Source organism: Nuphar pumila, chromosome 1 (assembly GCF_984573655.1).
Source record: "Nuphar pumila chromosome 1, dmNupPumi1.hap1.1, whole genome shotgun sequence".
In the NCBI taxonomy this organism is placed as follows: Eukaryota; Viridiplantae; Streptophyta; class Magnoliopsida; order Nymphaeales; family Nymphaeaceae; genus Nuphar; species Nuphar pumila.
In genome coordinates this window covers 182,249,001-182,272,205 of record NC_143249.1, presented here as the reverse complement: position 1 = coordinate 182,272,205, position 23,205 = coordinate 182,249,001, and the positions used below count along the sequence as shown (strand labels likewise).

Genomic DNA, 23,205 nt, shown 5'->3' with positions numbered 1-23,205 from the left:
CGGTCTCTTTGGGGGCATATGAATCTGTCTGTGGAAGACACCAAGCACGGGCCCCACGCTCATCTGCACACCCACGCAAATGCAGGATGCACAAATGCTGCTTTGATGCATCTCACGAATGTGGAAACAGCATCAGCCATTGTTCAGTTCCATGCCCCATTCCCTCCCCCGCAGAACTGTAACATATGGACAAGCAAAAAAAAAAAAAACAGTGCGTGGATAAGGGCGAGATAGTGTGTTCTTTCCTATTCACTAACAAGTTGAGACGTCTTGCAGTGTCTTGTCCATCATTGTCTATGTTTCAAATGCCCCTTGTCCTTGCATAAGTGGTGTGAGTTTTATGAAAACATTTTTTAAAACAATATTTTTAATCAAAATCAAGTGAAAGCCAGACACCAAAAATATAAAAACTGGTCGATCTCAGGAAACAGAAAACACTTTGTATTCAAGCATACAATTTAAACTATGCTTTATTGCCTTGAAAAATAAAAATAAAATTAATTAACTAAATAAACAAAAGAATGCAATCCCTGCAGAGAGCTTAAACAAATAATTAAAGTGCCTTATTACAAACCCAATTAAATTAAATAAAGGAAATCCTAATCTAAAAAGAAAGGAAAATGATATTCAGTGCTTGAGGCTTTTATAGTCTTGCGACTTGATTTGCTTTCCTGCAAAACACAGCAGTACGAATGAAACTAAACAAAAATTGATTAGGTAATGACAAAAATAAATTAGCAAGATCAAGAATTAAACTAACTAAAACAAACTAATAACATGAACTAACCTATGAACTACTTGTAATAACCTATCAATAAAAGACAAAATAACAAAACAACCTATCTAACTAAAACAACTTCAATCACCTCAACTAATGAATCAAACTCTTAAATAACCAACTAAAGTTTGCATCGAATGAATTGCTTGAAATAATTAAAATAAGCTAACTAATGCTGGAACTACCTAAACAATTACTAATGCTAAAGAACGTAACTAATTAAGGAATAATGAGAGCCTAAACAAACAACAATTGGGGAGAACTACAAGGAATAATGAAAGCATTGCAAATATGAAATAAACAAACATAACAATCAATAACTAAAGCAAACAATGACTAGTGAAATCAATGACCAGAACATATAACTAATGAAATAAATCATTCAACTCATATATTTTGCACCCCCAAAAATGTTAACTATAAACTATAGCTATGAAGTCAGCACGCAATGACTAAAAGAAAATGTTGAAACAACCAACTCAAACAATATAATATTACCTAATTATAATAAAAACAACTAAGTTAATTTCTAACTGACTACTATGCTACTGAATAAAACAAAACGCTGATGCAGCTGGAATCATAAAAACGTGATGAACAAAAACTATCAAAGATGTTGCTCTAAATAATAATAAAAAGATGTTGAACCTTCTCAACAAAAGAAAATGATGTATGCAAATCTAGAAACAACGTTAGTATTGAATAAAGAAAAAAACTGAAGCTGAATGAATACTAAGCAAAACACTGAAACTAAAGCCGATTGAGTAAAAAAAAATTAACATGCAATTTGACACAAGAAGACGCTGCACTATGCTTTCGATTTTTTCTTTTTCTTTTTAATTTAATAAACAATCTAACGAACTAAAACTAATCTAATATTTGATTAAGCTTAATGGCAAGTATTGAACAACAAATAAAACAAAGAAGCATAATATAATTTATGAACAATATAGATATATATATATTTATTTATTTATTAATTCGAAAAACTATGCTAAAACCATTGATTTACCTTAATCAAGATTATTCAAGGCTTAGATGAAGAAACCGGCTAAACTACTTAAAACAAAATCTATTTTTTTCTTTTTATTTTTCAGATGCATAACATGAATTAAACTATATTAATATGCAGATGATGCAATAATCTCATAAAACTACATGTGATGTTATGCTTTATGCGGTTCAAAACTAGATCTACGATGAAACGAGAGAGAAAGAAGCAAACCGTCGTGGATCACCACTGACTGATTGGATGAGAAGAGAAGGTGGCTAATTCCAGCTGAACACATGCCTCCCCGATGAAAAGAACGGTTGCCGAAGACAGATTGGATGAGAAGAGAAAAAGAAAAAGAAGAAGAAGAGAGGGGGAGAAATCGGCAACGATCGAAAACAAGGAAGAAAGAGAAGAGAGGGAGGGAGCAAAGGAGGGATTGAGGCTGGTGAAAAAAACATTTTTTCAGCCTTCAAAACCACTATTTATAATCCTTAATTAGGTTAAAATTTTGAAATTTCAAAAAAAGTCTGATAAATTTTTTTTTATTTCTAAAACAGGATCTCTTTCTGAAAAACGTATTTTTCAAAGGAATATTTTTTTAAAACTCATTCAAAATAATTAAGTAAGTCCTACTCTAACTAAATTATAATTAAAAAAAATTCTAAAACTAATAAAAATACTGAAAAGCACGGGACCAAATTGGAAAAATACAATTTTTCTCAAAAAATCAATTTTGAAGCAAATACTCAAAAATAACGATAAAGATGAGTTTTTTAATGTGATTTTATCATGGATCATGCATAAATAAAGATGAATAAAATGCAAAATATATGCATGATCAATAAGCAAGGATATAAGCCCAGTCATAAACACCAATTGCATTTCACAACCAGCAGATTAGGTGCAATACATTGCACACCTTGGGTGTGCCGCTGCACTTAACTGCCCTCTATATCTAGGGTACAACTTGGTGTAGCGACACATCTATATAGACAAAAGCGTTAGGTGATGCCTAGTCGGTGGACCCTTAAAAAGACTAATCAAAGACTAGGGGGACTAGTTGGTATCTTAATTAAAAAATATAAAAAAAATACAAATGAACCACTGTAATTAGTAACAAACATGCATGCAACATAAAATCATTCAACAATAAGCAAAAGATAAAAAAATATGTTGAACATTACAAAACTTACCCAAATATTAAAAATAATTGAATAAGCAAAACAAACAAATATCAATAAATGCCAAATAATTTAAAAATAACCTAAATTCTTAAAATAAAGTGTTAGAAAGGGAGAGAGAAGAGCAAAAGACGGATAAAGGAGGAGAGAAGAAGAAGAAGAGGAAGGAGAAGAGAGAAAGAGAGGAGAGAAGAAGAAGAAGAGAGAGAGAGAGAGAGAGAGAGAAAAGAAGAAGAAAAGGAAGAGGTGAAGGAAGAGGGAGAGAAGATGAAGAAGAAGAGGCGAAATAAGAAGAAGAAGATGAAGGGGGGAAAAGAAAGAGAGAGGAGAAGAAGAAAAGAGAGAAGGAGGAGGAGCAGAGGCTGAGGAAGGGGGAGAGAAGAAAGAAGAAGAGGTGGAGGAAGGGGCAAAGAAAGCATACCTAGAGGCAAAGGACAACGACAGTGGGCGAGGACGAGGACGATGGCGAGTCAGGCCTGCGAGGGAGACAGATAGAGAAGGGTTTATAACCCTCCTCCTGTTATTGTAAAAAAAAAGAAGTTATTGTTCTTGTGTCTGGCAAGGGCAGGTTAGGCACCTAGTCGACAAAAAAAGGTCTCAATTTAGGAAAACTAGGAAATTAACTGGTTCTTAATTTTTTTAATGCCTAGATTGACCAGGCGCCTAGTCGACGCCTTTGACTACATAGTGGCACATATAATGAGATAGAATCAGGTCAATGTATGCTCTAACGATAATATTTTTTGGATGCCATTGATCTGAAGATGAACTTGAGCTATCAATTTTAGAAGTGAAAGCGATAAGTATAGAAAGACTTACAAGCGAACCGAAAATCATCTTAGAAGGAAGAAGATAAGTGAACCGGAAATAACATAGGAATTGAATCGAAAGCGAACCAAGATTTGAAGGGGAAAGGAAAAGAAAAGTGAATAGGAATCAAACAAGAAGTGAAAATATATTTATATTTTTTTAATTTATTAAAATATAAATTTTATATTATCATTAACAAAATAAAACATAAGTAGATAATATTAAAGTTGATATATTAATCTCAAAATTGAATCATATATGCAGGTGCAACAATTTAACAAATACATCGTGTTGCAAGAATTTAGTAATTAATACATAAAAAAAACATAATTCATATTCCATATTCCATAATCTATATAATAAGAATTTAAGAACTACTAAAATAATAAAAACATTATTGCATTATTGGTAGTAAAAGTGTCAGTTATAAAAAACTAATAAATTTGATTAATAAGTATACCTTTCTAAAGAAATTAATCAAAAGACTTGTTATTTGAAGTTGTGATCTCTGCAAGATAAAAAAATCAATAAACTAAAATATTACATGAAGATATGGTTAAATTTTTAAATGCATAAAACAAATTATACATTTAAGCACTAAAAAATATAATTTAATTTCAAACATTTCAAAGTTTAACATATAAACTTTAAAGTTAACATAATTTACTACTTCACTTCAAAGTTCAAACCACCAAAATATTACAAGTTCATGACCAAAAAAGTTACTGCCAAACGGCTAAAGCAATATAAGAGTTTTCAAAGTCCAACACTCTAACTACATAATCAGAATAAGTAATTAAGAGTTTATTCCATAGTTAATATTCAATAACCTGTCATTTTTCTCCTCTCCTTCAAGTCAACAATAGATTTAGAGGAATTTTCTGCCTCTCCATGTCCTCCACACCCTCTATTCCTTTTACTTCTTCATTTCTTATAATCAATATGTTAAAAACTTAAAATGTTCAAAAATCTTAATTTGAGATATAAACAATACATATATAGAAGAAAGTAAAAATTTTAAAAAATACAATATATATAATGTATACCACGCCTAAGTTTGTTGCTAAAGAAATGATGAATCCAACATTGAGAACTGACGGACGCTCTTATATATTACTAGTCCTACCCCTAGCTCTATGTGACTATTGGAGGCAATGTAGCTCTTGATTATGCATCTTTGGCTTTGAAAATAGTGTTTGATTGTTATGCACTATCATTCAAGTCTCTCTAGTGCATATCCTTCAGTCTCAACGTATTTTCTTCTACAACATGGAGTTCTGGATTGATATCCCATTTTCAAGGTCCTTTATAACAAATTTTGCACATTTTTATGACAATATTATAAAATAAGAATGCTAACAAATAATCAATGATATATAAATATTTTGTAGGATATTAAAACAAAAGTATAAAACAGTTTAATTATACATGTCAATCAATTGAAATTGAATAGATAAACACCAAGGTATCAACACAATCTTAATTGATTCTATTTCTTTTAACTTTATTAATGTAGCTATAAATACACTCTTTTGATAGAATATATGCTAATAGGTTGAGATAAAACCTTAATGGTTAATGTTCTCAACTGAGGTGTATCACCATAATAAAAATACCACAAATTAAGGACTAACATGATATGATTTAATGCACCATTATTATTGCATTCTGTCTAAATCTTTCACTTCTCGATGCAAGAGCCATAAGTTATAACCAATAAACTGAAGAGACTTTTTCATTTCCACTAGATATAATATGGAGCATGAACATTGCAATATCTAAAATATCATTTTTTTTTCTACAGAAAAGAAAAAGATTGTTAAGGTACAACAAAAAATCCAAATGAAAGAATAAAATAATTAAATTATCAAACTTTTAACATTATCGAATTGATAAAATAAAATCTTTACTAAGATAAACTTGTTTGACTCCTCCCGGTATTAGGATCTTAAGATACTCTAGCTCATAATATTTTAGAGTAAGCATGTGGGCTAGACTATGGAAGCACATCTTTATTTTATCATATCTAGTTGAGACAATCATATAAATCCAATTATCCTTCTAGGTTGTCTTTGATCTCATTCAACATATTGTTCATGCCTTCATACACTTCACCAATTATATGGCTTTCTTGAACAGTAAAGTTGATCATTTTGTAGATGAATTTTGTAATCAATAATTCTAAACGAATAGAATCTCAATAATCTTTTGATAGAACAATATTTTTTGTCATAATAGCCTTCATTTTTCTAGTTTTATTAGTACATGACTGCTCCCACTCACTCTATCTATCTGATATGACAGTAAAGCTCTCCCTTACATCAAGCAAGCGCTTTAGAGTAATGTAATGTAAAACAAACTTTGTCTTTGTAATCTTTATTAACTTTAATTTTTTATTGCTTTTAAATATTGTTAATGCTTTCGAATGATTTGTTATATACTTTACAATTTCTTTACTCTACAAATATGTCTCTCCCAACTAAAGAAACTCACATGCCAAATTTTTGTACATCAAATTGAGGATGTGCATAACAAAAGGTAACCAAAAAATATACTTGTATGTTTGCCTTAATTCTTTACCAACTAACTTATAATTTATTGCATTGTCTCTAATCACTTGCACAACATTAGAAAGCCTCACTAGTTTAAGTGTGATCTTCAAAAACTCGACAATATTTGTAGTTAACTATTGCACACCAGAAAAATCACTCCCATATAAGAACATTGACCCAAACAATTAGATGATACTATATTTATCAAGTGTTTGTTCTTTATATTTATCCAACCATCTAAGACAATAAAAACTCTAAACTCCTCAAACTTTTTTCAAAATTTACTTAACTCTTTATAAATATACTTATTTTCATTATTAAGCAATGTTGTTCGAGTTTTTTCATACAATGAGAGTTTATGTCCAAACATTTTATTAACTGTTGATATAATCTCTTCTCAATATGGTGATCCAAGCATTGAAAGGAATACCATTTGCACATAAAAACCTAATAATTTTATGATCTACATCTTCTATTTCTACAACTTTAAATGTATCACGAATATCAATAGTACTCTCACTAGATGCAATAGAAGATGTAAGAGGAGTCATAAGCTTCCACTTTTCAAACTTGCCTCTTAATTTTTCTCATCAACTCTTTATTTTTTGCAATCGTAGGACAAATGATAATTCCAACACTATTTTTCTTTGGAGCTCTCATGAGAAATGCAAAAATTTGAGTATATGACCCATGATAAATAGCTTTACAGTGCTTGTACATAAACATTTCAGTTTTACTATGCTTGCCTTGCTCACTCTTCTTTTGTTTCTATACATGATGCTATAGTACTATTGTTATATGCATGTTAGATGATTATGTGTCATCTTCATAGTACTCATCTATGTCATATTCTTCTTCATCTTCCTCATCAAAACAATCTTTATCTCCTTTCTTCAACTCATATGAACAGTCTTGATCTTTATAACTTCTTTTATTCCCAACACCACTAGTAAAATCATGCTCTAAATTGCGAAGAAAATTATCCTCACTACCATAATTGTTGGGCTTATCGTTTGTAATAGTCATTAGTAAAGCAAAAAACAAGCAAATATACCTGCATCACAAAAGTATGTATACAATACATGCATCCGTCTAAAGTTCAGAAAGAATTAAGATGCAAGTGAAAGTGAAACTATATAACATGAGCACAACAAGATGGTAAATACCTTTGTGTGCATCGACCATAGCAATTTCACACAAAAGAAAAACCAACGCAAGCAAAGTAGCAAACTATATAAGATAATTAGTGATGAAATCCAATTGATGGTGAACCACACAAAGCAAACAAATATCTATGCATTTGTGTGAAGAAGCAACCACAAATCTAAAAATTAATCACATTTGCAACTATAAAGAGTTTTAACTTCTAAGCAATTATCTTAATTAAAAAAATTTGGTTGGATCATCGGCCTTAACATATATGCATCAATGATTCGATTCACAGTTTACATTGTATTCAAGAAATATTAGTGATATAAACAAATAATTTTTACATTTTTCTACTTCTACAAGGAAAAAAGCCGAAAACACACACACTACACACCAACACTACACACCAATTGACACCTTTAGCACATGTATCTCCAACATACTAAAAATATCGCATACAATAGAAGTATAGAACCCAATAATTTCAAAGTATCACCTAGTTTGAACGTTTCACAATATGTTATCAAGAATATCAGGAGATTTTCTTGATAATTGTCAAAAAAAAAACTTAGAATGGTAAAAACACAAAACATAAGTTAAAGTTAAACTAAAGAGAGAGAGAGAGAGAGGGGGGGGGGGATAAAAGTGAAAGAGAGTTAGAGCGAGAGGGAGAGAGAGTGTAACTAAGGACAACCATGGTCGCTAGAGATCGCTGAAGGCCGAGAATGAGAGAGAGAATTAAGATTTGGGAATGAAAACCACAAACCCTATTAGATTTAGGTTTTTTCATAAAAGTTTTATAATAACCATTTTTATTTTTATTTTTTTCCCGTGAAAAACAATTTATTAAGAGGTAAAATTGTTCTGAGTTCCAAAATATTAATAAACTTTATTCCCATCTCGAGCTTCCCATTGAAAAGGCGTGCTTCTCGGAGCGTTTCGAAAGATGCGAGATTTTCGGTGGCCTTCCCGGCAGTCAGGTGCAGTGGCACACCCATCTCGCATTGGTGTTGATTTGGGTGGGTCCTTCCGTCAGGTGCTGTGGGGGTCCACGCAAATGCTGCTGCTGGTGAATGGTGATTAGTCGCTGTGATATTGCTCATGACTTTGGTTTCCATCGCACGGAGAGAGAAGCCTCCGCTAGATTTGCTCGCTGCCCGCGCCCCTTTTTTCTTCTCCCCACGGTATGTGCAAAATGTCGGTGGTCAAGGAATTGATGGCTCCGATAAGCAACGTCGATCCCACATTAAATTAATGACATCCCGGAAGAGGGATATTTTTCTCTTTCTCCCAACCGCCCCCTCCCTCCCATGCATCGGCGTTTTCCCCCGTTCGGCTGCTCCTCAGAAACCCCTTATTCTCTTCCTTCCCATAAATCCCCCTTCTCCGAATTCCAGTTGAGCTGAAGCTGTCACACGGTACGAATTTCTTTTGATCCCATTCGTTAATATTGCCAATCCTTCTCATCCTTTCTGCTCCGTTTTTTTTCATTTCCGAGAATTCCGATTCCTTTTGGTGATTGATTGATATGTAACTACATATTGTTTAGTGGTTTTGTTCTTTTGTTTTTTCTTGGTGCTGTTTGTTATTTTTTTTTTTCGGTTTCCTTGTTCTATTATTGTGCTTTTGATCGCATTGGACGTGATGGCGAGGTTTGTTTCTTGAGTGCGTTTCATTGAGGTGACCTAATTTTTCTATTGTTGCCAAAATGGGAAATGGTAGAATTACTTGTGATTTGATGTAATCGAGGGCAACGAAACGGAATCAAATTTTCCTATTATTGGTTGCTATACGCCTACTCTTTTCTTCTCTTAGTCTTATTTTCTCTTTTGGTTTCTTGGTTCTACATGTGGTGATTTCCATTTATGGAAGTAGGCTATCTTTTGCAATTTGCGATGATTTGGTTCTCTGATTACGTTGGAGTGAGCGGACTAAATGTGGAAACTTGCTTGAGCTTTTGATATGGGGTTCAATTGTCTGATCAGAACCTGACATGGGTGTTTCTTTGGTTGTGATGTTATGGCTTGAATGATGGTGCCACGTTTTGGGAACGGTAGTCACCTTCTGGGTTGAGGGTGTTTATCTTGATCTTGGCTCTGTTTCTTTTATTCCATTCATTTATGGATTCTATAAGGTGGTTTATTTGATGGTTTTTGAGGTTTTTCAGTATAGATTTTCCTTCAATGTGTGTTTTTAATCATAGGATTTGGGTGTGTTTGACTTTGCCCTCGGTGTGACTGATTGTGTGACCAAGGATGCTACCACAGAGAGATTATTTGTCCCTTGTGTAGTTAAAATGATAGGAGACTATTTGAATTTAATCCAGTGAACTGACAGAACATGAAAATCCTGGTACAATCATAATAGTTTCAATTTTGTCATCTTTTTTTTTTTCAACATATGTTTTTATTGTGATTATAATGTGTGCACTAGTGATTTTATATTGGTTTGTGGTTGAAAATCTGTTTGTACACTATGCCAAGTTTCTTAGGTTCAAAAAGCATTTAGGGCGAATGCACTTACTTTTTGCCAAAGGTAATCTTGATTCACCCAATTCACATTGTTAAATATACCCAAAGTATTGGCAATATCAAATAACATCGCTACATTTTCAAATTACAAATTCAGTTTCTTTGTCAGAATGCTTAGATTATTTTGTATCTTAATTTCAATTATATTTTTCTAAGAGCCACATTCTGTATGTGTGTGTGTTGTCCGTACGTATAATTATGGTTAGAATTTTTGTGTTTCAATCTCAGCCAGTAGCACTTTATCATACTTGTTTCTTGTACATGGTTCCCTATGCCACACTTTGGACCTCGCATATGTTCTATGTTTGTCGTAGTTAGAACCGTCTACATCATTCTAGGAAGAACACCAGAGTATTAGGTTGTCTCCATTTTTTTCCCCAATGTCTTTCTCAAAGAAAATTTTCAGGTTGAGTGTCAGATATTCTCTCGTTGTTATATATTGATGCTGAATTCTGCGAGTTGCTTGGTACAAAACAACAACAACAACAACGCCTTCATCCCAAACAATTGGGGTCGGCGATATGAACCAAAAAGAAAATCATTTTGGGTCCTCCACATGAATGCGAGTTGCTTGGTGCAAGACTTTTTTTTTGTATTTGGGAACTTCCACCGAAGTGTTTTTTTTTTTTCACAGAATGAGGCTGTACCTAGTGATTGTGAGCCTGGCATTATGGCATATGTGCTTCTGGGGGTATATGATAATTTTACTTTACAGTGTGGCCCTACAGGGTCATTCTTATGCATCTACCAAGCATCAGCTATATTTCCTATGCAAGTTTAAAAATGTGTATTGGTCCTAGTTTTTTTTTATACGAGAGCATGCTATATTGATTGAGAATGACTGATTTCAAATTAAGTGGGATTTTGACAACATCATATTCCAATTTATAGGTGAATGTTTCTTTCTCCTTAGCTTCAATTGAAGCGGCTTTTTGTGAGGGTACAACATGACACATCAAATTCAAAGCACAGTTGGATCTTCCAGCTCTTTTTCTCAGAGCAGTCAACAAGAAACCGATGATGACCAAGTGATTGCTGCTGTTCTTTCAGAAGAATATGCGAAATTAGATGGTGCAGTTGCTAGGCGACTTTCACATTTGCAATCTATTCCTGTAAGATATGTTTGCATACTTTTTCTTCGTGCATCCATGTGCCTTTTTTTTTCCTTTTTGTTATATTGTGGTTTTGCTACCATTTAATGGAGTTCATTTTTTATTTTTGGTAACTTTTGTTGCAAATGCGAGTATTTCAATTTACATTCAACTATCATTGCAGCTTACATTTATATGATATTTATGATTAAGAATGCTGCATCCATGACTGTAATCAACTCCAAAGGCCATGGAAATTCTAAGATCTTTTTGGTGTCAGGCAATTATACAAACAGGTTTCACATAATGTTGCAAATTACAAAAAATCTTACAGTTAGATAACACTCTTTAGATACTGTAAAAATGTGTTTTGATAAAGATATATAGGTTAACTGCAAAGAATGTTAAAATATAAAACACTATTTAGATAACTGTAAAAACATGTTTTTCTAAATCTGATCTATTGGTTGACCTTCACATGTTAAGATGAGCTTGATCTTTTTCAATTCTTTTAGCATATTTTACTTCAATGCATAAGGCATCACAATAATTTAAATTTTATTTACAGCATGTTCCACGAATCAATTCATGTATCCCTAGCTACAATGATGCAACCTTGGATCACCACAGGCTACTTGAGAGGTATATCTTCTCTTTCTTAATTATTTAAACCTTGCAATCCTTAACAAATAAAATTGTAGCAGTGTCTGTGGCATTACTCATGCACGGATATATTTTTAGATAAGTCATTTTCAATTTGTCATATACGGACTAATATTAAAATAGTTAGTGGTCATTTTCATATATATATATATATATTTATTTTAAGATAGTTTCATTCGTTCCTTCAGTTTCACAGTTGGTATATAATCCTGAGTGCCATTGAGTGTGAAAATATTTCGAGGCATGATACTAGTGACAACTGTGTCAGACGGATGCTTCTTTTTTGCTTCCATAGTGTATCCAAGTATTATTTTTAATGGGAAAATCAAGAAATGTAACTAAAACAGCATACTTTAACGGTTTATGTATGACATTGGTGAGATCATATTTTCTGTAGTAGTCTTTCACTGGTTACAAACCAAGGGACTATGTTTGACTTCAATCATCAAAAAGCATTTGGAGTCAATTCAGTCACCCATTTCCCATGTCTGAATTTCCCTGCTATAGTTACCAAGTGACTTGCATATGGAGATAAGTTAATATGTTCTATTGGTTGACATAATTTTGTTTGTAAATGCAACGATTTTTATCAGTTAACAACTGAAAGGTTGGTAGACATGACAGTGTGCAAATGGAATGGAGTCAATTCAAGAAAAACCTGTTGTGGTTGGAAAACTCTTGTATGTCCATAAGTTTTTCTTGCTTTGGCTTTTGAAGAAAATGCCTACCATCAAGAATGATGCTAATGAGCAGAGGGGTAATAAATGCAACCAAAGACGGGGAAGAGGCAACCATCTAAATATGACAATGTACTGGATAATTCTGTGAGAAACAGACAGATGCATTGGTCTCTGAGGGGACATGAATTTGAGGTGTGAGCTGCATTAGAAATTCCTAATATAGAAAGAAATTAAGAAAGCTGTCTGGGTGGCATCTCTATTCTTATTAACAGGTGGACTGTTTGAATATATGAGTAGTCTACAATTGGGCAATGCTGTCTTTCTCATGGCCTTTCCTTTCTTTATTCCTTCTCTTTTTTTCATGCATTTGTGCAACTAAATTAATGTAATTATGATTTCCATCAGATGGCAGGGACCTCCCCAAATTTATTTTGTTTGTGGAGATGGTGGATCTTCTTTCCTTTTATCTTGTTACTTTTTTGTTTCTGTCAGATTCTAGAGGACTTTCTTTTTACAAGCAATTTATTTTTGTTTAGGCCGGCAATATTTTGTGTTATTTATTTTTCATGGACTTTCCAAAGGAAGTAAAAAAGATATAGAAACTCAGGTACTTGTGTGTTCACATGCATGCATGTTAGGCTTTCCATGGGAAACCAAGAGAAGAAAATTTTCTCTTGGTAAATTTTCCTGATGGGAGGATCAGATGTATTGTTCCAGCTGTATATTCAAAGCTTTGCTGCATGTCGCTTTGTGCTTATGTTTGCCTTAGTTTATAGTGCTACTATCTTATTTTCCAAATTTCATGAAATGAAATGTGGTTTGTGATGTTTGGATCCTTAAGATAGCACGACTCAACTCAACATTTGATTTGGGCTGTTATACTGGAGGTTGAATCTCTGATGTATTTCACAGATGAATGTGGAGGTGATATTGGTGGAGATATAAGTTGTTGAACATGCATGATGTGGAGTTGGACATAATTGGTTATTGGAAGTGCTGATATAGATGGTGGTGGGTGCCTGGTGTTACAGGTTTATATTTAAGCGCAATGATGGTGAGGGATGTGGGATATGGCATGGTTTTTGCAGTTGTGGTGTCAGCAACAATAGCAGGTGGCACAATGGTGGTTAAGGATCTGATAGGAGAAGATTAAGAAGATGTGCACACATTAAAGAGAAATAACTGGAGCCTGCTTTTCTCGATTGGCAATTCAAACAGACTCAAATAATTTTATGGCTTTATTACATCATGTTTTGAAAGATAACATTAGTTTTGTTGACAGTGACCAAATGCTCCATTATTTTCACATTAGTCAACTTTTCTAGAAAATTAATGTCATGTCTTTATTACGTCCAAATAATTTTGTTTTCCCTTTTCATTGTTGTGTTTTTTTATTGAATTATTTTTCTTGCTAGGTTAAATGCTTATGGCCTGTATGAGATCAAGGTTTCTGGGGATGGAAATTGTCAGGTTTGTGTACCATTTGTACATGAACCTTTCCTCTAGTGACAACCTTGTTTGAACTATGAACTGCAGAATTTGGTCCATATATTTGTGATCAGTTTCTTTTTCTTTCAGTTTCGAGCTCTGTCGGACCAAATGTTTAGGTCACCTGAGCATCACAAATATGTGCGGAAGGAGATAGTAAAGCAGGTATGTGATTGGGGCTTCTTCTGTGTGGACCATTTAGTACAGAGCCTACTCTCCTGCTTAACAGGTGTTCTTCTCCCATGTTAGGTGAGCCGAGCGGTTAGCTATATCAACCACATTCATTACACCTTTTGAAGGACACTGAGAAACTTATTCATGATTTCTTGATTCGCTTATGTTTGTTGTTTTGATTTAATCTTGTAGAATTTTGAGGATGTTTATGTCAGCAATACTTCTTTGGTCACTGTTTTCTTTTTCTCGCTTGATTGTGTCAAGAGTAACTGCTTAAACTTATTATTTTGTGTTGCATAAAGTTTTCTTTGGCTTTCAGCACAAGGGAGAAAAAAACTTGTGAAACAGAGATGTGTTATTAAATGAATCAATGTGTAAATAAAAGCTTGTCAAGTTTTTCTCTCAATGTTAACATTTTACTCTGGGTATATATATGGTGGAAGAGGAAGTTACTCTTTATTGTGTTCGATGTGGGTGTTTGTGTTTACAATTGCTTTTTCATTACAGCACCATTACCTGTCTCCTTACTTTTTCTTGTTCTCCATTTCTCTATCTTCCAGCTTAAGGAGTTCCACTCATTGTATGAAGGCTATGTCCCTATGAAGTACAAAACCTATTACAAGAAAATGGGCAAGTGTGTTTTTTTTCTCACAGCTGATTAATTATCCTGATTTTTTTTCTTTAAACTTTATTATGAATTTGAAACATATATGTTTCATTTGTTTTGCTGATGTTTTCTTGATCAATATATTGCATCCACCCAGATCTGGTGAATGGGGTGATCATGTAACTCTCCAGGCAGCAGCTGATAAGGTTGGTATGGTTATATCATAAAACCTTTTGCAGTCCAGGCAGGTCTCAGTTGGATTTTTCTCATAACTGCTAATGATTGTAGTTAATCAATGTCGAAATTCCAATTGGTGCTGAAACATTTTGCATGTGGCTTTTTATATTGCAGTTTGGAGCAAAAATTTGCCTGCTGACATCTTTCAGAGACACATGTTTTGTTGAAATTGTTCCACAACAGCAGGCTCCTCAACGTGGTAAGATATGACAGCACAACTGCATTAAACAGACTCTTTAGGGCACATGGAGCCAATCCTTTTGTATGTTTTTGTAGTTAGGGCAGTTTGATCTGTGTATGTTGCACTTGAATATGTTGAAGGATTGCTCATGAAATGAAATGGGGATCTTCGAAACACGAGCTTAGATTCACAAGGGCAAGTGTCAAAAATGACACTAAAGCATAACCCTTAAAAAGGGTATAATGGGAAACAAAATAAAAATAAAAATGTATTCTTTATTGATATGAAAAACCAATTGCTTAAGAAGCATTGGAATGAAATACAAGAGGGGTTGCACCCCTTTATATACACAGCTGAAAGAGGACTCAATAGAGTTGTTGGACTGTGTCAGTCCAACAGCTCTATTGCTAGTCAAATCTGGACAGGACTTGACTAGCAACAGTCATTCTAGTTCAAACTGAACTAGATGACATAAAGACAAAAAATAAAAATAAAGAAAAAAATTACAGAAGAGAAAGAAATGAAAAATGTATTTATATATATAATAATATAATATAATATAATAATAATAATAATTATTATTATTATTATTATTATATATATATACAGTTTTACATTTTAACACTCTCCCTCAAACTTACGGTACAATGAGTGAAAGTTTGTCTAAGAGAAAGTGAAATCGGGAGCAGCGAGAGGCTTTGTAAAGAAGTCTGCTAACTGATATTCTGAAGTGACATATGGCAGATTAATTATCCCGTGTAGATATTCCTCTCTGACGTAGTGACAATCAATTTCGATGTGTTTGGTGCGTTCGTGGAATGTTCTGTTACTGGCAATGTAGATAGCACTTTTGTTGTCACAACACATTTGTGAAGCTTTTGTTGCTTCAGCTCCCTTGTCAGCAAGCAGTCGTCGGAGTCAAACTACTTCCATGGTCGTGGTTGTCATGACTCTGTATTCAGCTTCGGTGGATGAGAGAGATACCTTCTGTTGCTTTTTACACCTCCACGAGATCAATGATTCACCTAAAAAAGACACAAAAGCCAATGGTTGAGTGTCTGTTATTGGGATCACCTCCCCAATCAGCATCAGTATATGCAATTAAATCAAGAGAAGAGGAGGAAGATAAGAAGTCTTCGTGAAAGAGAGGACTTGATGTATCTGATAATACGCATGACTGCTCCCATATGAACAGAAGTAGGAGCATGTTGAAATTGACTTGTTGTGTGAACAACATGTGCTATATCTGGTCTGGTAATGGATAGATAGGAAAGTGCCCCGATAAGCTGTCTGTAAGGAGTAGGGTCTGCAAGAAGTTCTCCATCATCAATCTTCATTTTAACATTAACAACTTCTAGAGTGTCAACTTTCTTATCATCAGTAATACCAGACCTGAAAACAATATCAAAAGCAAATTTAGTTTAAGATAATAAATATCGTTTAGGAGAATAAGCAACTTCAATGCCTAAAAAATATCTCAACAAGCCCAAATCTATCATTTTAAAATGAGATTTAAGAAGTGTTTTGATTGTTTCAACTCCCTGTTTATCGCTTCCAGTGATGATCATACCATCCACATAGAGAAGAAGCACAATGATCCCTGCATCAGAATTCTTAATAAACAAAGCAGTGTCAGTTAAACAGAATTGAAAACCAATATCAATCATAACACGACTAAACCTATCATACCAAGCTTTTGGTGTTTGTTTAAGTCCATAAAGAACTTTTTCTAAGCTAAGGACTTTACCCTTAGGAATACTTAGACCAGGAGGGGGTTCCATGTATATTTCTTCAACTAGCTTTCCATTTAAAAAAGCATTTTTGACATCCATTTGAAAAATAAACCATTTTTTGATAGAAGCTAAGGCAATTAAGGTTCGGACAATAGTCATACGAGTCACCGAAGCAAAGGTTTCTTTATAATCAATCTCATATTCTTGGGCATAACCTTTGGCTACTAAACGGGCTTTATATCTTTCAAGAGTACCATCACTCTTGGTTTTAATTTTATAAACCCATCGATATCCTATAGTTTTCTTCCCTGGAGGAAGATCTTGAATATTCCATGTAGAAGCATTTTCAAGTGCATCTAATTCAGCTTTCATGGCTTCTATCCATTTGATATCATTTTTTGCTTGAAAATATGTGGATGGTTCTTCATATGAGTGAATTAATACAATAACTGCCCTATATATGGGTAAGAAAGACTCGTATGATACAAACTTTCCTGGAGGCCTCGAGACTCGGGATGATTGTCTAGTTGGAATATTAGAATATTTTTCAAGTGCACATGGAGGATTAGACTCTTGTCGCCTGGAATATTGAATACTAGTATCTCTATGAACTTCTTCATTTTCAACATTAAGATCAATAATTCTTTGATCATCATCAAAGTTACAGTCAAGGTCATGTTCATCAGATGTTGATGTTAGATCTAGCAAAAAGGAGTACTCCTTTACGTCTTTTAATTTTCTAAAATCAAAGAAGCTCTCCTTTTCAAGAAAAGAAACATTTCTAGACACATATAGTTTATTATTTTTGAAGTCAAAACATTTATAACCTTTCTGGTTTTCAGCATATCCTAAAAAGGCACAGGGAATCGCACGAGGGGAAAGTTTATCATTTTTGTTAGTAAATATGAAACATTTGCACCCAAATATTCTTAGTCTAGAGTAGTCTAGAGAAATGTTCATAAGTTTTTCAATGGGAGTGATATTTTGTAACGAAGAAGATGACATCTTATTAATGAGATAGGTGGCAGTTAAGGCAACTTCTGCCCAAAAGTCTTTCGGGACTTGATTTATTATTAATAAAGTCCTAGTGGTTTCTATAATATGATGATGTTTTCGTTCTGCCAGTCCATTTTGTTGAGGTGTATAAGGACAAGATCTTTGATGTGTGATGCCATGCAATTTAAGATAATTTTGAAAATCTGTGGATAAAAACTCTCCCCCTGAATCTGTGCGAAAAAAAGTAATATCATTTTGAAACTTGTTTTTAACCATATTATGAAAAGTTTGAAAGTATGAAAATACTTCAGACTTATGTTTGAGAAAGTACATCCACGTATGTCGGGAGAAATCATCGACAAAAATAACATAGTAAACAAATCCTCCTTTAGAAATTACTGGTGCAAGACCCCAAACATCCGAGTGTATTAATTCAAGTGGTCTTGAAGAGAAAAAGGTTCTGTTTTGAAATGGTAATCTTTTCATTTTGCCGAGAATACAATCTTTACAATCAAATGATTCATAGTTACAAAATTTTCTTAGATTTGGAAAATGTTGGATTTTGGCTATATGTGGGTGACCAAGTCTCTTATGCCACAGTTCCAACTCTATTTTTTGAATATTATAACAAAAAGCTTTCTTCGGCAGCTCTGATTCTTAAAAAAGACAAAAAGTGCTCTGATTTATTCTAGGATGCAAGGTTTGGAATTTGTAAATGGTTTTTTTTTACATTAGTCTTTTCTCTACATTTATGCAAATATGTATTCTTGTTTTACCAGAAGAGAGATGAGATTTCTTACTTAAGAATGATTGTTGTATTGCTTACTTTTAAACATTTACAATTTCTTCTATAAATGTTTTCTTCTTCTTCTTTTTCTTACAAATTAAGATGAAGATTTACCCTGTCTTTATTTCTTCATTTGGACAAGAACAGATATTGTTGAACCATAACTGACCTTTTTTTCTACAGAAAATTTTCTAGTTGCAGTGCCTTTATCATTTTGAGACAGTGGGTGAAGAGGATGATGGTAGGTGGTGGGCGGAAATCATTTGTGGTGTATAGGGCTTGATTTCCCTTGGGTTGGGCACCAAGGTCCACATTTTTAGGGCATCAACTCTAAGAGAACTGGAAAGACATGGAGAGACCATGGACAGTTTTTTTTTTCTTTTGGGTTGTGCATTTGGGGGCATTTTTGTAGATGTTCTCTAATCGATCTCGAGGAGATGTTTGTACTAGAAGTACCCATTTTCTCTCAAGCCTTCATGACATGGCGGTAAGTTCAGTGCTGTAGTAGGATGCTATTTTGAGTATCCCATTTATCCCTATCAAGTCTGGTGTTCTTCCTCCAATCTGGATTTTCTTTTCTAGTTACATCTTATTAAGTACTCCAACAAACAATTCCGGCTACAATCTACCTGTTGAAATCACAGCTTTACAGGAATATGGGTCCAGTACCTTGCTTTTTCTTCGTCCTTGCTATAATTCCTCGACCTTTTCTCCTATCGCTCATATAATAGCTTTCCATCTTTGGCAGTCATCTTTCAGTGACAACCTTTGGTTTCCATCCTTAATTGACCTTGGATAGTTAATATTCCTTTCTTTTTTTTCCCTTCTCCTGTCTTCCCAGCTTCTAAATATTTCCTACACATTCCTTTGTATCTAATTCTGTAAAGTTGATTATGTGCTCTAATTGTATTTGCTACATGTTTGGGGCAATAATTAATTCCTGAATTAGATGTTCACTGTCTAGGGCATGTTATTTCCTTGAAACAGAAGAACCAACTATTATAAAGTTGATTGGTTTACGATATACATCTCCAATATTTTAAAGGGAAAATTGTAAGTAAAAAATGAGAAGGCCACGTTTTCCGTGTAGAAAAAGGAAAGATACCCCACTACTTTTGACACCAAATATCTTACTGCCATATAATGTGTGGTACAGCCTTGGTAGCAACCAAATATCTTACTGCCATATAATATGCCTATATTTTACATATTCCATGTACAAAGTACTTGAAAATCTTGATGAGCTACTGGCCCAAACATTTTGTCGTTATAGAATGTTGTCATTGTTCTCAAGCTTGTGATCCAGGAAATACATGATTGATTGGGTGTTTTGTTGCAGAGCTGTGGATGAGCTTTTGGTCTGAAGTACATTACAATTCTCTGTATGACATCCGAGGTTAGTCTAGGCTCCATACCTTTACTTTTCAGACTTACTAGAGGTTTTCTGAAATGCATCCTTTGTTTTCAGATCTTATGACACGACCGAAACCAAGAAGGAAACACTGGTTGTTCTAGCTGGTTCTGCTTACAAGCATAATTTTGTATACGAAAAATGGCTGTACATGCGCATATATGTTAATCGGGGGGCATTTTTTCTTCAACTCCTCTTCTTTCTTTGTCTTTCTCTTTTTTTTTATTTTTAACATGCATCTTCACTGGCAACACTGGGGTCCGCTCCTGATGGGTGATATATTATTTGCTTGTATTAAAACTAGTTTATTACCTGACCTGATTCAGTTGCATCTAAAGGAGGATTTATTATGTTATTGGCTGAGAAACCTGTCCCTTATTTTTTTAATGTTTGTTTTTGTAATGATGATTACATGATGCCTCCATTCGCTATGATGCACCCCACACCATCGATCTCATAATGCAGTTGTTATGGTCATTTCTTTTCAGTACACGTGGCTATTCTACCGAGAGGTATCGCTAAGCATTCAGAATTTCAATGAAGGTCTGAAATATGTTGCATATTTTTGTCACTTGTTTCATCATGTCGATTGAAATTCGGGCAAGAGTATCTGTAACTTCATTAGCTATAATATACCACACCATAAAAATAAAACCCCCACTAAAGTTGTTGCATCGTCCTTTTAAATATGCCTTACTATTCTACTGTGTGGTACAGCCTTGGTATTCGTTCTTCAATGAAGATTTGGAATTTCCAACTCTTGTACGGTGGTCTGGGTGCAGGGGAACTGAATTTCAAAGAATTGATCAAGGAAGCTCTTCCGACACTAGTACTGCCGCAGGCAGATTAACCATTCACCAAACATATGATGAGCAATAAGGCCACGTTTGGAAGTGGTAAAAATTTTCCTATAATATTTGAATATTATATCATATGAAAAGCATGGAATGCACACCTGTTAAAAAATTTCACAACCAAACATATGATGAGCAATAAGGCCACGTTTGGAAGTGGTGAAAATTTTCCTATAATATTTGAATATTATATCATATGAAAAGCATGGAATGCACACCTGTTAAAAAATTTCACAACCATTTCTCCACCTCCTGTGGAGAACTTTTTCATATGTACAGCTTGGTGAATCACACAAAAATATAAAAACTATGTTTTGGACTGCCTTTCCGATTTGGTGCAGAATTTTTCTTTTCTTTTCTAAAACAAGTTGTCCAGTAACCTATCCATGAAATGAGTGGTGGAGATCACATACAGAATTTGTTCAAACTACTGGATATCATCGATTGCTGGATCTCACTTCAATCTCCACATACAGATTTTGCCAAATGAGGGTGAGATAGATTGCAAAAAAAATGCCCCTTGTTCTTCTGCGGATCATAAATGACGCCCAAGATCTGATGAGGGTCCCGTTTTGTCGCTCTACTTTTAGGAACTACGTGGGACTACAGAGCCAATCGTTTGTATTGTGGTTCTTTTTTTACTCTTACAGCTAAGGAGGAGCTGTGGGGCTGTTATGGATGTTTTGCTCCAAACAATTACTTTTAGGTTGCACTTGTTGTTTCATTATGAGAACCAGTGTGACCTGGCCTACCATAATGAGTTCGGATCGAGTGCAATATGATTGCACAAAAAATTGTGCATTAAGCACTCCATCACCCTCCATCAGATCTTGGGTCCCACATCTGACAGGCCCTATCTCCAAGATGGAGGGTGATCAGGTGCTTAATGCACTAATATTGTGCAATCATATTGGACCTGATCTTTTCATTACCATAATGGTCTCCTACTGCTTCTCAAAAAATGATTTTCTGACATTTCAACCGCAGATCTCTCTGCTATGATGGCTAGCCACTAGCTGTAGTATCTCTCTTTTTCAATATTTAACAATCGTAGCATCTCAAATAGTGTGAAATTTTGATCTTCTTGGTATTTTACATGTCAATAATTTTTTGCACTTTTCAGCGAGGATGGTTGGTTTTGTCAATTCTTGAATCTCTCTTGGGTGCGTCTTTTTTGTAGAAAGAACAGGAGAACGTGTGTGTTTTTGGCTCTTTCCCCCATTCATGCACAAAGCATTTAATTAAAGTCCATGCTATGTGGCTTTGGTCTTTAAATTACGCATACACTATGTTTGAGGATGAGCCATGAGCTCATGGCCCTTCCCTTGGTTGTTCATGGCCCACAAAACGTTTCATCTTTTGTGTTCCGAGTCACAGCAGAGAGGGGTCGATCTCCCAACCGAACTAGGCACATTTGGTTCAAACTTCAGGCTCTAGTTGTGCAGAAATAAAAACAACTTGAGCTAATTGCCACTGCATGACCAAGACCAACTAGCCCGAGCTAGGGGTTGGCCGATCCGACTAGATACACATTAGACAGTGAAAAAACTGCATCCAATTCAATGCAGAAGGGCCAAGTCTGCTGCAACCTATCCGAACTGGTTCATAGTAGACCATGACCAAATTGGTTCCGATTCAACATGCATTATCGGGGTCAACTCCAGCAGACCGAGTACATGACTTGTGGGGAGTTTATCGACCCGTCCACCTTCTGACCAATAATGTGCAGTAGGTGCATGTGCTTCTGCTTGGCACGTGTCCTGCTCTTGATGGAGTATACAGAAGAGCACAACCTGTCATAGTAAAAACCTTGAGATTTCCTGACATAACATTTATAGAGAAACCCAACCTAGAACCAGATGATAGTCGGACCAAATTCACTGGGTGGTGTGAAGAATAATCTTGGCCCAAGATATAAAATGAGACGTCTTATCGAATAAAAATAAGAGGCGTAGGACTGATGTTCTAATGGCTCGTGGTTTACCGATGAAGAAACTTGCATTGTTCTAATGGCTCGTGGTTTACGGATGATGAATAAAGATAAAAAAGAAGTCTTCATCCTTGCAATTCATGACGGTGACCCTGGTCAATCCTTAGCCCCACAGGCTGCCCAGACACCTCACATAGTCCAGATAAGTCCCTACGGATGCCTAAATAATGAGTAATCAGCAACCAGAAAGCATCATAGTAAAATGTTTTTTTCTGCATTCTGGGGGGAGAAAAAGATAATCAAGAATTAATAAACCCCAACTAAATATTTTTCATTTGCCTACAAAAGGGCCTCCTCCTCTCATCACCTCAAAGGCAT

The 23,205-nt window shown here is 34.5% G+C and overlaps 1 protein-coding gene across 2 annotated transcripts; it reads left to right on the top strand.

Annotated features, from left to right (window-relative positions):
- The first annotated feature begins 8,593 nt into the window (after positions 1–8,593).
- Positions 8,594–21,364, top strand: LOC149851586 (OVARIAN TUMOR DOMAIN-containing deubiquitinating enzyme 12-like). 2 transcript variants are annotated; one of them, XM_090015461.1, is made up of 10 exons: positions 8,594–8,882; positions 10,887–11,107; positions 11,655–11,728; positions 13,845–13,899; positions 14,008–14,082; positions 14,652–14,725; positions 14,856–14,904; positions 15,050–15,134; positions 19,972–20,028; positions 20,761–21,364. In XM_090015461.1, the coding sequence occupies exons 2-10, from the start codon at positions 10,943–10,945 to the stop codon at positions 20,781–20,783; spliced, it is 657 nt and encodes a 218-aa protein (XP_089871587.1). In that variant the 5' UTR covers positions 8,594–8,882; positions 10,887–10,942; the 3' UTR covers positions 20,784–21,364. The 2 variants fall into 2 exon arrangements, with proteins under 2 accessions (XP_089871587.1, XP_089871583.1); XM_090015457.1 differs by lacking the exon at positions 20,761–21,364 and adding an exon at positions 20,101–20,395.
- Positions 21,365–23,205: the final 1,841 nt, after the last annotated feature.